At 33.7% G+C, this 16,640-nt stretch overlaps 1 protein-coding gene across 2 annotated transcripts in view; it reads right to left on the reverse strand.

The window, feature by feature from the left end:
• Positions 1-264: 264 nt before the first annotated feature.
• Positions 265-16,640, reverse strand: part of LOC136828285 (carbonic anhydrase-related protein 10-like) — a 455,301-nt gene continuing 438,925 nt past the window's right edge. For both annotated transcript variants that reach the window (XM_067086160.1, XM_067086159.1), the window contains one exon: positions 265-388. In XM_067086160.1, the coding sequence (XP_066942261.1) occupies positions 303-388 (86 nt within the window). In that variant the 3' untranslated portion in view covers positions 265-302. The remainder of the gene's footprint in view (positions 389-16,640) is intronic.

Genomic DNA, 16,640 nt, shown 5'->3' on the forward strand with positions numbered 1-16,640 from the left:
TATATATATATATATAGGTGCATAATTATATATGATAAAGACAAAATGGGAAAAATAAAATTACAACTAAGAAAAATAAGTTCGAAAAACCGATAAATACAAAAACTGCTGAGTCTCAATGTCACCATTAACTAACATGAACACGCACCAACACGGAACAAACTTAGGGAGATGAATATTTCTACATCTTAAAAAAATAAAACAATACCATAGTAAACGCCACGCAAAGAAAAAAACAAAGTATTACAGAGTTTTTGTACTTACTGGCATTAAGATTCACGCAGCTGCATGGAATTTTTTTTTTATATGTTGGCAGGAGAAGGAACCAAAAGCCTCTGGAACTGGTTAGTGTAACTCTGGCATCTCAAAAGAATATGGCATGACGACTCTGCAAAATGGATTGCAAGAATTATTAATTTTAGTGGCACGGTTACAACAAGCGTGAGAAGAATTTCTCTATCTCTATATAATGAAAAGCGATACGCAAACGTGCATTTACTTTTCTCTGCGTAACACTCGACAGTAATGAACTCCAAACTTAGTAATCACAAACTCTTGAAAACGAGACATTGCAAAATTATGTAACTGAAATAACTGCGATGCAACTGCAAAATCTCTACAATATTGGTTTTTTTTTTTGTTTTTTTTGACGGCACAAACACAATAACTGAAATATCATTTATGAGAAATGGCAGAATAGGATATACTGTATATATATATATATATATATATATATATATATATATATATATATATATATATATATATATATATATGTGTGTGTGTGTGTGTGTGTGTGTGTGTGTGTGTGTGTGTGTGTGTGTTGTGTGTGTGTATGCGTGTGTGCACTCGAACAATGGACGTTCTGGAATCCTACACCAAATATACTGTAAATACTTTATGGGAGTTCATTATCATTTTAATTACAGTCAATTGTATGAATTCATATTCATTTATTCCATATACTAGATACTAAGTACTTCACAGCCATATTCTTCAACAGAATATACTCCATTATCTCTAACAACATCACACAATGCTAGAACAAGAGTTCATTATAATTTTAATTACAGTCAGTTGTATGAATACATATTCATTTATTCCATATACTTTAGATACTAGGTACTTCACATTGCCGTATTCTTCAACAGGATATACTCCATTATCTCTAACAAAAACACAAATTGTTAGAAAAAGAATGAAAATATACTTTACATTTTCATTCACAAGAACACCAGTAATAACAAACGAAACGGCTCCCAGAAAGAAAATGCTGGAACAACGAAATGTAAAAAAAAAAAAAAAAAAATAGTAAGTTCAGAGAGAAAAAAAAAGGAAAAACTCTTTCCACTGAAATTTAAAAACTGCGCTCCAAAGTCTTTTTCACAGGTTCCCGACCCCTCATCGTAAACGGTTTCAGACCGAGGTCTTTATCCCCATTTTTCCCCTCACACTTCTCCTGCGGTATTTCGGATCCCTCTTATGAGATACTTTTACGGATGCTTTAGGTTGAGGCAAAGGGCGCTGGCTGAAAGGGGGCTTCCCCCCCCCCTCACCGTTCCCCCCCTCCGGTCTTCCCCCGTGTCTCCACTGGGGTATGTATTGGGGGAGGGGGGGAAGAGGGTGTGACCACCACTTCCCTCGGTGTTCCCCACTGGGGCATGTACGGGGGAGAGATGGTGTGACCACCACTTACCTCGGTGTTCCCCACTGGGTTATTTATTGGGGGAAGGGGGGAGAGGGTGTGACCACCATTCCCTCGGTGTTCCCCACTGGGGTATGTATCTGGGAGAGAGAGAGAGAGAGAGAGAGAGAGAGAGAGAGAGAGAGAGAATGACGAGGATTGTGGAGAAAGAAAAGGAGGGGGGGGGGAGTGGGAAAGGGGTTTATGGGTCTTCTCATGATAACTTTGAGAAACATAATTAGCGTAATTTGTCGGGAAGTTCGGTTTGAGTTTACTCCGGCCCCTTTGCGAAGTGACGCCGCGGCGGAGGAACTTCCGAGGGATATTTTCTCACCTCGGAGTTTCGTTTCTTCCGTCCGAATCCTTTTGGGGCGTTTCAGGAAACTTAATCGCCCTCGGAGAAGCGTCCCAAAGGCGGGGCAGTGATTATGAAGACATTTTTGGGAGGGATGAGACGAGTCGGAATGGAATTATTCTCGATTTTATTTCGTTTGATGAAGTTTTCTATAAAACAAAGCAGAGGAATTACAGTATTATTACACACTTCCGTAATGATTTATGTTTCTATCCTTCTCTCTCAAAACTATTACTTCTTCAAGCCTGTAGAATATTATTCTTTATAGAAATTATAATTTTCACTCAGGATTTTCAAGTGAGAAGATAAAAAAAAAGGGACAAAATGGACTCTGACTCCGTAAACTGAGAAAATTAAATAAATTATATAATCATATATATACAAAGATATGCAAGCATTCATACATAAACACACAAATATTATATATATATATATATATATATATATATATATATATATATATATATATATAAATATATATAAATAAAAACATATATATATATATATATATTTAGTAATAGTATCTTAGTCTTCACAAATTAACCATACGTTTCCCATCTTCATGTACGGCTGTTTTATATATTTACATACATACGTTATATATATATATATATATATATATATATATATATATATATATATATATATATATATATATATATATATATATATATATATATAATATATATATATATATATATATATATATATATATATATATATATATATATATATGTGTGTGTGTGTGTGTGTGTGTGTGTACACATAAAATATACATGTATATATATACATATTCAGAGACTGAATACGTCTCTGAAACACTTCATACCAAAGTTAGTGGCATGATTAGTCCGAATAAAAATAATCGAATTATCTGTAGTTTAATGAAGCTGATTCTTGATCTTCAAAATAACGAATATAAAAAGTCAATCCAATCAGGCGTATGAAGAAAACGCTCACCATTTTCCGAATATACCAATATTTCCCAAGAGCAACTACGTCTTCAACAAATAAGACATCAGTATCTAAAATTAGCCTGTTTTCTGTCAAGAGTTAAACTGACACTTGAGGAAATTATGATCTTGTCCCTGACAAAAAAAGTAGGAAATTTAAGGAATCTTGTCTTATAATATCATATCTATGACTTGAAAGTCTGGGTTATCATTAATGTTATTGTTTTCTTTTTAAATGGCTTGGTTTTATGTCCAGGAAACTCAGTGAAACGTTTCAAAGTGAATTAATGTAGATTTAGAATATTTGTTTTTAATTAATAAATTTTTTTTTTTATTTCGTAGGGACGTTTAGAAATGCCTTCCGACAGCTATGAACATTTTAAACACAACTTGTAATCTTTGGTGTTTTTTTTTATTTCTATGCCACAAATTAGCCTCATAATGTTATCTGTATGATTGAATACAGAGTGAAATGAACAAATATTAAGGACCCATCTCCCTCAAAATTATCAGTATCATATTCTGAATTTGTTTACTTTTTTTTTTTTTAAATTGTAATAGTTAAACGTAGGGTCAGTCCCCTTTTTACACATTCTGTTACGCACAGGAAAAAAAAGAAAGGCTCTACATTGCGTTTTACTATGCCTCTCATTTCTCTACAGTAGTTCCTGTCGTGCTAAATCTTCTTTAAGAATATGAACAGGTTTTCACTGACGTCTGTACTGTATTGTCAGATTAAAAATCACTGGTGAATTTAGCTACTCTTCTGATTAAGGTTGTTCTCTATAATGTTTTCACCGACTCGTTCTGAGTATTTCTCAATGTGGTTCAGCTGGTAGTGGCTATTCTAGAGAAGGCAGCGACTTTACTTCTATGGAAGTAATCACAACATTCGCTCTTTAATCGGTCGTGCATCCAGCATTCATGTCCATCGTGTAGACTATTGTTCAAAGGGCTGCATTTAGGCTGGACGGGTCCCTAGGCTAGAGCGAGTGCGGGTTCCTGAGGAAAACCAGATTAAGCACAGGGCCAGATTACTACGCCTTATAAATGTAGGATTAGCTGGAAACGCAACTTACTGTGTGGTAGCATGTAAGCCCCGTCAAGGTTGATGCAATTTTCTTAATTGAAAAGGTATTGCTTAACAGGTGCGGGGGACCTAAGTCAAGACTACCCCCACCCCACCAAAACCCCAACCCACCACCACTAAAAAAGGCGTCCCAGACTATAAATACGGGACTGGGCTGCGTAACTGACATCTATCACGACATCGGTGGCTTACTTTTTGTTAGTTCTCTTAGTTTACATCAACGTTAAATCCTTGGGCCGTTTAGCTTGGCACAACACAAGACCAAAAAAAGATTAGATATGTAAATTTTCGACCCAAGGTCAATGAGGGGGAATATCTTAAAAAAAGTCTTTCCATAATTCTGACTAATGTACTGTATGTTCATGAATTTTGTGCTCTGAAGGAAAACTGCTGTACTGAGCAGTGAGATCAAATAAACTTGTGTGTGTACATACATACATACACACAAACACACACACACACACACACACACACACACATATATATATATATATATATATATATATATATATATATTTATATTTCTTCAAAGTTACTCTTTCTTAGTTTCAACTCAGTGTTTGTAAGCCTTTGCTAAATGCATAGAAATATACAAACCAATTCCATCAGTCATAATAATTAAGATTAATTAGCAATAAACTTACCGGAAGAATTGGTTTACCGCTCTTTAACAGAATTTTTGGATAATTCTTTTCATGCAAAACACAAATCAGAATCAACCTGATATGAATGGAAATTAACGATAGATATTTTCATATTCTATTAATTTAACCTCACACAACATTCCAATAAGGAAGAATGAAGTGCGGAAGTGAGGACTAAATGTGACATATAAACAAGTAAAACATGCGCCGAAGTTTCTTCGGCGCAATCGAGTTTTCTGTACAGCTCATAATCAAGGCCACCGAAAATACATCCGTCTTTCGGTGGTCTCAGTATAATGCTGTATGAGCTGCGGCTTATGAAACTTTAACCACGAACCGGAGGTGGCCTATCCTATATCATTGCAGGAAGCACGATTAGTGCTAACTTTAACCTTAAATAGGATAAAAACTACTGAGGCCAGAGGGCTGCAATTTGGTATGTTTGATGACTGGAGGGTGGATGATCAACATACCAATTTGCAGCCCTCTAAGAGGCCTCAGTAATTTTTAAGATCTGAGGGCGGACAGAAAACGTGCGGACAGAAAGAAGTGCGGACGGACAGACAATGCCGGCACAATAGTTTTCTTTACAGAAAACTAAAATACAATTTTTTTTTTATCCCTGAATCTCATATTTATTACAAAAATTAAAAATCATCCAAATAATCCCCCGTCTTTCTTTAGGCAAAACTCAAATTGAAATAAAGTAAGAAACTCAAATTTAGGTAAGTTCACAACCACTTTCTCGTTCTTCCATCTGATCTGTTACTTCCGGCTATTGAAATGACTGACCTATACATTTCTCATTTGGTTAGGCAGAGTCCAGAGGCCTTCACCAGACCACCTACTCCCTTCCACACCTAACACCACTTTCGGAGAGCCTTAGGACAAAGGACCTTTGCAGGTATATGGGCATCTTAATCGAAAAAAACATCCAGTCAATAAAAAAATATATATAGTATAAACTGTATATATAATGTATATATAGTATATATATATGTACTATATATTTTTTTGATTGATTGGATGTTTTCAGATTAAGACGCCCATATGCCAACAGAGAGGCCTTTGTCCTAAAACTCTAATAAAATATGGTGTGTAATAATATGTGTATGTATATATATATATATACATACATACATACATATATATATATATATATATATATATATATATATATATATATATATATATATATATATATATATATATATATATATATATATATATATATATATATATATATATATATATATATATATATATATATATATATATATATATAATTTTAATATCAAATAAAACATATGAAAGAAAACAGAAATATGAAAAATGTTCACTACCAAACAAAAAGAAGCACAAATCCAGCTTCCGCGAAAGTTTTCCCTTAGAAGGAAACAGCTCGAGAGGGCGGCCGAAGAGCAGTCCTAATGCTCACTAAGCTTAAGTCTTAACAACCGGAGAGAGAGAGAGAGAGAGAGAGAGAGAGAGAGAGAGAGAGAGAGAGAAAGAAAAAAAGAGAAAGAAAAAAAGGGGGGGGGCAAATTAGGCTTCCGATGGGGCAAAGTTATAATGGCCCATGCGACAAAAACGGCGACAAGATTCTCTCACATTCCATTAGCACCTCTGAATAATTCGAAAGGTGATATTCATATTGTGGCATCAGGCCACTCTCCCCCTCCCCCGCCCCCTCCAGCACCCTTCCCTCCGTTCAAGGACAAAAAGAAGTTTTGATCTCTCAGGAATCGTCTTAAAGTTGGTGTTGATGAAGTTTTCCATTTCGCAGATAATCCTACTCTCCGTATGAGCGGCGATACGAGCGCGCGCGCGCATACACACACACACACACATATGCACAATTATGTCGTTTCAAGGTTAACATGTATGCATACACGATCACACATATACGCTATACGCTAACAAAAATATTGTTTTAATATTCACGCTGTGATAGATACTAATCATATACACAAAATGTTTTCAAGTTAAAGCGCTGACTCACACTAAACCTTTACAACCTTTACACACTAAATACACACATACACGCACACAAAAGTATATAGTTTTAAGGTTAACATGAAGGCATACACTGTCACACATAAACGCTAACAAAAATATTTTTAATATTCACACAGTGATGCATGCAAAAACACACACAAACTGTTTTCAAGCTAACGCGCAGACATATACTAAACTTTTCAAAACTAAACACACGCATGCACAATTGTCTTATGGTTCAAGATACATTCGCATTAAAAGAATTCGCCCACTTACTGGTTGACCGTAATCACTTCTTTTTCTGCCATGTGCAAAACGGGGTCACTTTTGTCATTAGTAGATTATTAAATATAGTCATTTCACAATACACAGGGACAGAAAATATTCATAGTGGTAAATGAACATAGCCAAATCATCGACGGGATAAAAATTTTCCCCTTTGTGGATGTTTGTTACAGTTAGAATAGAACTTTTAGTACAAACGCGAGAACAGTCTTTCATGAGAAATATATGTTCATGCATACACACATGCAGATACAAACACACACACAAACAACATATACTGAATATATATATATATATATATATATATATATATATATATATATATATATATATATATATATATATATTTATATATATATATATATATATATATATATATATATATATATATATATATATATATATATATATATATATATATATATATATATATATATATATATAAAACATATACATGTATATAAACTTACAAGGTAAAATTTCAATATAGATTAACAAGGTCTACACGACTTTCCAGATTCAACGTCATCCTCATAAGGAAAATCGCCAACCATCTTAATCAATATTTGCCTCAAATTTATAATAATCATAAGGGAAAAGTAGTTCCTTTGCAAGGAACATAAAACACGAATACGTAGACACGCTTTCCTTTGCCTTGCCATTATATCACTGGTGTAACTCACAATTAACTAGAAAATTAAATATTCTGAATATTATCATAATCACCCACTTTTAAAGGGGCCGAGGGACGATTGCGAGAGAGAGAGAGAGAGAGAGAGAGAGAAGACCTAGTGCCCCGAAAATTTCGAAATATCAATTCGCAAACAGTTTTACCCATCGGGAGAACGGGGGTAAAAAGATCGCTTACCATAAAAAAGAAAGAAAATATTTTCAGACTGCATTTTTTTAAATATACAGAGTGGGTTTTGTCATCGCGATTCTTTTGAAATATTCACGAGAGCATAATATTCAACGCAAATCCAAAGAATATTTCCGTCGATGCTATTAAGGTCTTTTAAGGCTAAAACTTATAACGGGATTTTCGCCCTTATCGTCAAATGAACGAGGTTTCATGATTAACACGAAAAGATTCCCTATCATGACAAACATTCTTTTTTTTTCTTTTTCTTGCTGACTTCATAATTGCTTCGTATTCTGAGCAAAAGTTGGTGGTAGGAGCTTTTATATATAGATCTCGTTCTCTCCCATTGGCCGCGTTGTAATTTACAAGAATTTTATCGCCTCAGGGAAGAAGTCTTTTACGTTTTAATTGACTTTGGAAGGAAAAACATCTGGGGATCCGATTTAGGGTCGAAGTGAATGAGGTTCGCCATATGAAATGTCTGTTAGGGAAATCTCTACTGCGAAGTACTTCCTGTTTTTTTTTTTTTTTTTTTTTTTTTAAATCCAGCGAAACGGGAATAGTTTCTTGAAATAAATGTGGAATAAACAGTCATCCCAGGAGGTCTGATAGGTTAATATTGCCTTCTTTTTAGAAGTTGACTTCATCATTGACCATAAGGGTTTACAAGGGACTGCTAGAAACGTGGTGTACTGAATTTTGGAACAATTTTTATATTATACCTAAACGATTTCCTACAAGACGTAACATCACAAACTGCATTTTAAGTTCGTTTTTTTATATAACATTCAAAATGCATTTGATATTTTTAAGTTCGTTTTATTATATAACTATGAAAGTGGATTTGATATTTTCACAACGTTCTCTGAATCGTAAAGATGCAGAAGAAAATGACAAAAGTATAGAGTTATATTACCCTTCGTAGTTTTGCAGTACCCTGTAATTTAATTTTTCAGTTACCTGAATAAGAAGGAAGTTGATAATTTAGCTAAAAATGCTATCATTTATTCAGAGATTTGTATATTTGTTATGACGTAAAAAATATAAACCTTATCACTGCAGCCCACTGCATAATAATCAATAAAAACAAAGTATTGAATCATCAAACGTTTTCAAAGCAAAACTTATCTTCCTAGCTCATATCTCTCTCTCTCTCTCTCTGTGTCTCTCTCTCTATATCTATATATATGTATATATATATATATATATATATATATAGTATATATATATATATATATATACAGTATATATATATATATATATATATATATATATATATATATATATATATATATATATATATATATATATATATATATATATATATATATATATATATATAATATTACCACATACACAATTATTCTGTGCATTAGTATAACTACTAAAAGGGCCTCATTCAAACTGGATGGTATCTAATAGAGTATTTATTCAGAAAAAGTTACAAGCTTTCTTGGACAAACAGTCCACATTATCAAGTATCCGTACAATACTTGATAATGTGGACTGTTTGTCCAAGAAACCTAATAACACATATATTTATGCTGAATAAATATCCATTATATACCATCAGATTAAATAGGTCCTTTTAATATATATATATACAAAAATAAGCGCGTGATTTTGTTTATTAGCTGAAGCCACTGGGAAATTTCAAAATGAAACACAGAGTACATACTTTCGTGTGTATATATATATATATATATATATATATATATATATATATATATATATATATATATATATATATATATATAATAATATTAACTTTATCACTTACACAATTATCTGTGCATTAATACAATTACTAACGGGACCTCATTGAAACTGGATGGTATCTAGCGGAACTTGACAATGAGGACTGTTAGTCTTGGAAAACTTGTAGCTTTTATTGAATAAATCTCTCCACTACATACCATCCAGTTTCAATAAGGTCCTGTTAGTAATTGTGTGTATGTGTATATGTGTATACATATATATATATATATATATATATATATATATATATATATATATATATATGTGTGTGTGTGTATATATATATATACACGTGTGTGTGTGTGTATAAAGACAAAATCCACGAAGGAAAGAGAAACAATGGAATGCTGCGAGGCCTTTCGACTGTCGTCCTTTACTTAGCTTTAATTATATATTCATCACGTTCCATATTTTTTTATTGATTCAGTTGATACATACATATATATATATATATATATATATATATATACATATATATATATATATATATATATATATATATATATATATATATATGAATGTATGTATAACTGAATCACGAATCAGGCAAGATCTTTAGCCAGTACGATCTCAGCTTAGTACGCCGATTATTAAAAATTCCCGCAGACCTATATTCGTACAAAGGAATCCTCCCCACTTAATGATCACACTTCTCCGACAACCAATCGACAACCAAATGACGAATTCCTTCCTTCCACTTCAACCCCGAACGCAGCAGCCCCGTCGTCCGGATTTGAAAATGCTCCCGACTCCGAACAAATCCGAAAGTCAACACAATACCCCGCGACGTCACGCGAACACAGCCCTCTCCTTTATCGAAAGTGCAAATAGCTTTTATGATACGGGAAGCTGGGCGTTAAATAAGGTTTTTAGCTCTGGCCGGCCGAATAAATCCCTTTAATCTGGGAAAAAAGCAAATATAAAAGCGCGCTTTAAAGAATGTTGGGTCGGGGGCGGGGGACGTAAACATTCGCTGCACGCTAAAGCTGGCGTAAGGAAAAATAATTAGCTCGGGGAATTTCTTCTTGTATATAGATTTAAAACTTTATCGAACGGAGATAACACTTTTTACCACATTGACACGAGGCAGACAACAGACACATGCATGCACAGACACACACACACACAAACACACATATATATATATATATATATATATATATATATATATATATATATATATATATATATATATATATATATATATATATGTATATATATTTATATATAATATATATACATATATATGTCTATATATATATATATATGTATATGTCTGTAGGTTCGTCCATAAAACACGTATATACTCGTACATATACGCCCACACTGTCAAACAAACATACGTATAACCGGGTACGTTCCATTAACTCATTGTACTTTCGTATACCTAAGCAGTGAATCGTGTACTGCCTGGTAATACGTCAACTGCAGTGGGTCATAGTCACGGATGAAGAGCCTAATACACAACCTTTATCCCAAAACACCAACTGAACATCAAACATACCCGCTTCAAAGCTAAAATTATGCTGGTCCGCTGGTATAGCGGCTAGCGTGGTGGGATACCACTCAGATGTCGCGAGTTCGCGCCTCACCCAGGCCGATGAAGAAATCGTTGACTCTGTATCATGATCAGTTACTGCTGCAGTGTGGAGTCTGAGGTGGGGGGTTGAAAACAACTTTCTCTGGAAGCTTAAATTTCAAGCCAACGGCCCAGTGGCTTTTTCCATGTGAATAGGTTTCGTCTAGTATAAAATAATAATAAAATACTGAAGTAAGTTTTGAATGACTGGAGTAAGTTGAAATTGAAATTTCTTTCATATTTTGAAACAGTCACCTTTTACCTTTGCATTTTAAGCTTCTTAAAGTTGATCCCTTATGCCCGGACGAATCCTTCGCTTTAAACAGTGTTGATTATAAGTTCAAAGGGAACGAACTATGCTCGCATGTATCTGCAAGGCTAGTGCAAGCGGCTTGGGGTTATTAAGACTGCAATGTCCGTCATTCCCTGGAGTTTTGCTACAAACACATTGGCCATTACTAATTTAATTTTATGATTTTTGTCTTGAATTACAGTTAAGAACTTCTGGCTTTAAGCCTTGATAAATAAGTTCGGCTTGCCTCATCACCCAGTTGTATTGAGCATTTATATTTGGGGAGAGCATCCCACGAATTTTCATCCACCAAAAAAAAAAAAAAAAAAAAAAGTATAAAACTGCGCCGACGTTTCTCCGACGCAATCGAGTTTTCTGTACAGCGTGTAATCAAGGCCACAGAAAAGACATCTATCTTTCGGTGGTCTCGGTATAATGCTGTATGAGCCGCTGCCCATGAAACCTTAACCACAGCCCGGTGGTGGCCTATCCTATATAGTTGTCAAAGCACCATTAAGGCTAGCTTTAACTTTAAATAAAATAAAAACTACTGAGGCTAGAGGGCTGCAATTTGGTATGTTTGATGATTGGAGAGTAGATGATCAACATACCAATTTGCAGCCCTCTAGCCTCAGTAGTGTTTAAGATCTGAGGACGGACAGAAAAAGTGCGGACCAACAGACAAAGCCGGCACAATAGTGTTCTTTTACAGAAAACTAAAAACCATTTTTTTACATTTTCATACTTCTTGGTGTACTCATGACTATTCCAAACTATCTTCGTAAAGATATATCGCTAAATTATTCAATATTTCGAGAGACATAAAACGATCATCACGTGTCATTCTACCTAGGAAGTAATAATTTCCTACGTGCGAAAGTCCACGAAGAACCTTGGGAATAAAAATGATCACTTTATCCAGAGGTTTGGGTATGCACTGATGGTGTTCAGGTCCAAAGAGTAGACCTTAGTCTATGTAACGTTAATATCTAAACTATAAATCTTTCTTACCAGGAGAAGAATGACCAGATATCTCTGTAGGCAAAGAGTTGCCGTGGAAGATAAAACTCATATATCAGTGGCCAAGGACAGCCTTAAGCAGGAATATTCAAGGAAGCTCTTTGCAAATTTAACGATGTTTCAACAGCAGGCTCGATATCCTATTTTTGGTCGAAAAATCAACCACCTCCGATTCTGAAGTATTAGGTCGATCTAGCTTTGCTTTAGCTGTCGTAAGCTAACAGTCTTTACCATGTAGTTTTTCAGACACCCAAAACTGTATTTCACAATTTGACGTTGATTTCTGTGCGATCTCGATCATCGTGTTGTAACGAGGTTTCACTAATCACCTTATTAGAATTCATAAATCAATATTTAATCCTCTCAAGCATCTGTAAATAGCTATCATTTAGAACCGTCAGACTCTCCATCCTGACGTATGAGAACGTACGAAGTCGTCACCATCAAGAGAATAATTTACAATAAAGTATAAATGATTGCTATTATCATCCCATTACCTTACCACAGGAAAAAGTGGAAGAGGTATTGGAAAGGGGGTTGGGGGGTTTAAACATCCAGGAAGCAAGAGATCTCGTACAAGATAGAAGTGAGTGGTGCAATGTGATTGCAGGGGCTTCGAAGCGTTGCTCATGAGCCTTCTGTGTAAGTTTCTGAAGCGGCTAATGTTGTGGAAATGTTCTGCAAAGGGGGGCCACGCCTTGTGGTGGGAAACTACTTTTTGTGCATAGATAAATATACATGAATATATATATACATACATACATACATACACACACTGTAATATATATACATATATATATATATATATATATATATATATATATATATATATATATATATATATATATATATATATATATATATATATGCGTGCGTGTGAGAGAGAGTAGAGAGAGAGAGAGAGAGAGAGAGAGAGAGAGAGAGAGAGAGAGAGAGAGAGAGAGAGAAATATCTAAATACCGCACGTGATGACGAAACCCCAGCGATCAAAACTTGCCTCAAAAGATTTACAGTTGAGAAATGCCGGCCCTTATCGAAGTTTATTTCATCGTGCATTTTTCTGTAAACACTGACAACACGCAACACATTGTTATACGACAATAAACTGGCTGCTGGGTCCATATTGCCCCAACAAATTACAAGCCGATCCAGTCGTATAAATATTTTGGGGGAGGGCGTGTAAGGGGGTTGAGGAGGGTGTTTGGGGTTTAGGGGGAGGCGGGTAAACCGACGCATTTCACTTTTCTCCTATCTTTCCTCCCTAAAAGGAACGGCAGAGTTACGACGGCAATACGGCGCAGTTTATATTCGATGTTTCAGACTGCTTCTGCTTCTGCTTCTGCTTCTGCTGCTGCCTTTGGAAATGGCTGGCTGCGTGAGATTCACTTACTTGTGCACGACAGATGTGGAACTTGATAATAACTCGTGGCATCTTTTTATTGTTTCGAATAAAAAAAAAATCATGAATTGAATCGAATATAGAATTTAGGCCAAAGGCCAAGCACTGAGACTTATGAGGGCATTCAGTGCTGAAAGGGAAATTGACAGTGAAAAGTCTGAAAGGTGTAACAGGAGGAAAACCTCAAAGCAGTTGCACTACGAATCAATTGTTAGAAGAAGGTGGAAAGTAAGATGGAAGAAAGAGAATATGGAAGGAAGTACAGTAAAAGGAACGAAAGGGGTTGCAGCTAGGGGCCGAAGGCACACTGCAAAGAACCTTAAGTAATGCCTACAGTGCACCAAAAAAAAAAATATATGATGGCTCTTTTGCCCGATTTTTGGGCAAACGAAGCACAAGGATGAAGTTTCAGTGCAGACTAATATGTTCTCACTAAAGTCTAGAAAATTTTTAATCTTTCTTTCACTCTCTATCAAAACCAATCTTATTACTTTAAACCTAATCTGGTTCCTTTCATTAAATAGTGTTTTTTTTTTTTTGTCAGTAATGCATAATAATTTTCCGAGTGAAATGAGTGGGATGTGAACATCGATTTCATTATCTCTCTAATCTTCTAAATAAAATAGTTTTCATTGCGTCCTAATTCCCACGAACAATTATCATCGTCGTTAGCACTTATGAATCACCATACTTATGTACTTCCGTCAAATGAAATTATCATCTCCGGCTTTGAATTACGATTTCTGAATAAGCAAGCTAAAAAACCTCTTAGTAAAACTTCAACTTTAAATTCTGTTCTTCACTGAGAATAAAAAAAAGTTTAAGACAAATTTATTTAACACGGTTCAAGTCCCCAACATATTTCCTGGGAATTACGATAAAATCACAATAAAAATGTCATATTCCTCATTATACATGAATATCACTGGCAACACATTCCCTCAGAATTCTAGCAACTGACTGGTCTAAAGAATCCGAATGCAGATCAAATTTGGCAATGCCGTGACGTTAATCTAATTAGGCTTTGTATTGTCGCATGTCAGGCTTTCTCGGGGAGCATACTGATCGAATGAGTAATAAGGCTATTTTTAAATTAGTGATGACGCAATGGCATAGCTCTCCCTTTTTTATTTGAGAAATTTGTAACTGCCAGCGGATCTTTATGAAACAGTGTATATAGGCTATGCATCTTTATGAAATATATATAAGGACTACCAGGTGTATTTGAATGATTTCATTCCCACACACACACGTGTATGCATGTATGTATGTATGTATGTATCTATGTATGTGTATATATATATATATATATATATATATATATATATATATATATATATATATATATATATAATGCATATGTACGTTTATATAATATATATGTGTGTGAGTGTATGTGTGTTTTTTATATATATATATATATATATATATATATATATATATATATATATATATATATACTGTATATATATAATATATATATGCATCTTTATATTTATATACATACATATATATCTATACCTATATACAAATATATATATATATATATATATCTATATATATATATATATATATATATATATATAATGCATATGTACGTTTATATAATATATATGTGTGTGTGTGAGTGTATGCATATATATATATATATATATATATATATATATATATATATATATATATATATATATATATATATATATATATATGTATATATATATATATATAATATATATATGCATCTTTATATTTATATACATACATATATATCTATATCTATATACAAATATATATATATATATATATATATATATATATATATATAATATATTATATATAAATAGATAGATAGATAGATAGATACATAAACAGTGTCGTTTAACAACCACAATAATAATAATAATAATAATAATAATAATAATATCATTCATTCATCTAACATATCTAGCATTTCTCTTGTACAGCTCCACAGCTTTTCGTTCAGAAAAGAAGAAGAAGAAGCAGCAACGGGCCCCCCTCTCTCTCTCTCTCTCTCTCTCTCTCTCTCTCTCTCTCTCTCTCTCTCTCTCTCTCTCTCTCCTCGAACCGAAACTCGAGAAAAGAATCAGCAGGGGAGGAAAAAAAATGCGCCCGAGCAAACTTAATTCTAAATTTCCATTAAATGAAATGGAAAATAGCGTTTCTAAAAGGCTCTTAGGTGGCTCCGCCGCCTACATTTGAGGTCATTTTTGCCACATAAATTCCTTTTGTTTTTCCGGAAGATATTTACAAATTCTCGTAACGTTGCATTTGTTGTTTCTTAATGCTTCGCGCCCGCTTTCTGTTCATTATCCTAATTGTCACTAAAAGGTGCGTTCAAATAAGGATTCCAAGACTCTTATTTTAGGCTAAATTATACAGTCACTTTACTTAACCTATATTGCAGAACGTTAAAAATAGCTTTGTGATTGTAACAGAAATTACACAAACAACGTAGGAGGAAGGACTAAATTTGTGTGTGTGTATATATATATAAATATATTTATATATATATATATATATATATATATATATATATATATATATATATACACTATATACATGTATATACACATACATACATATATATATGCATGTATATATGCATATTCATTTCATATGCATAAAGTAAATAACATAAATGAATTTGTTTGTTATTAAGATGGAGGCCACAGACAATACCAACAACAGATCAATATGCTT

This window comes from Macrobrachium rosenbergii, chromosome 42, assembly GCF_040412425.1.
Source record: "Macrobrachium rosenbergii isolate ZJJX-2024 chromosome 42, ASM4041242v1, whole genome shotgun sequence".
Classification (NCBI taxonomy): Eukaryota; Metazoa; Arthropoda; class Malacostraca; order Decapoda; family Palaemonidae; genus Macrobrachium; species Macrobrachium rosenbergii.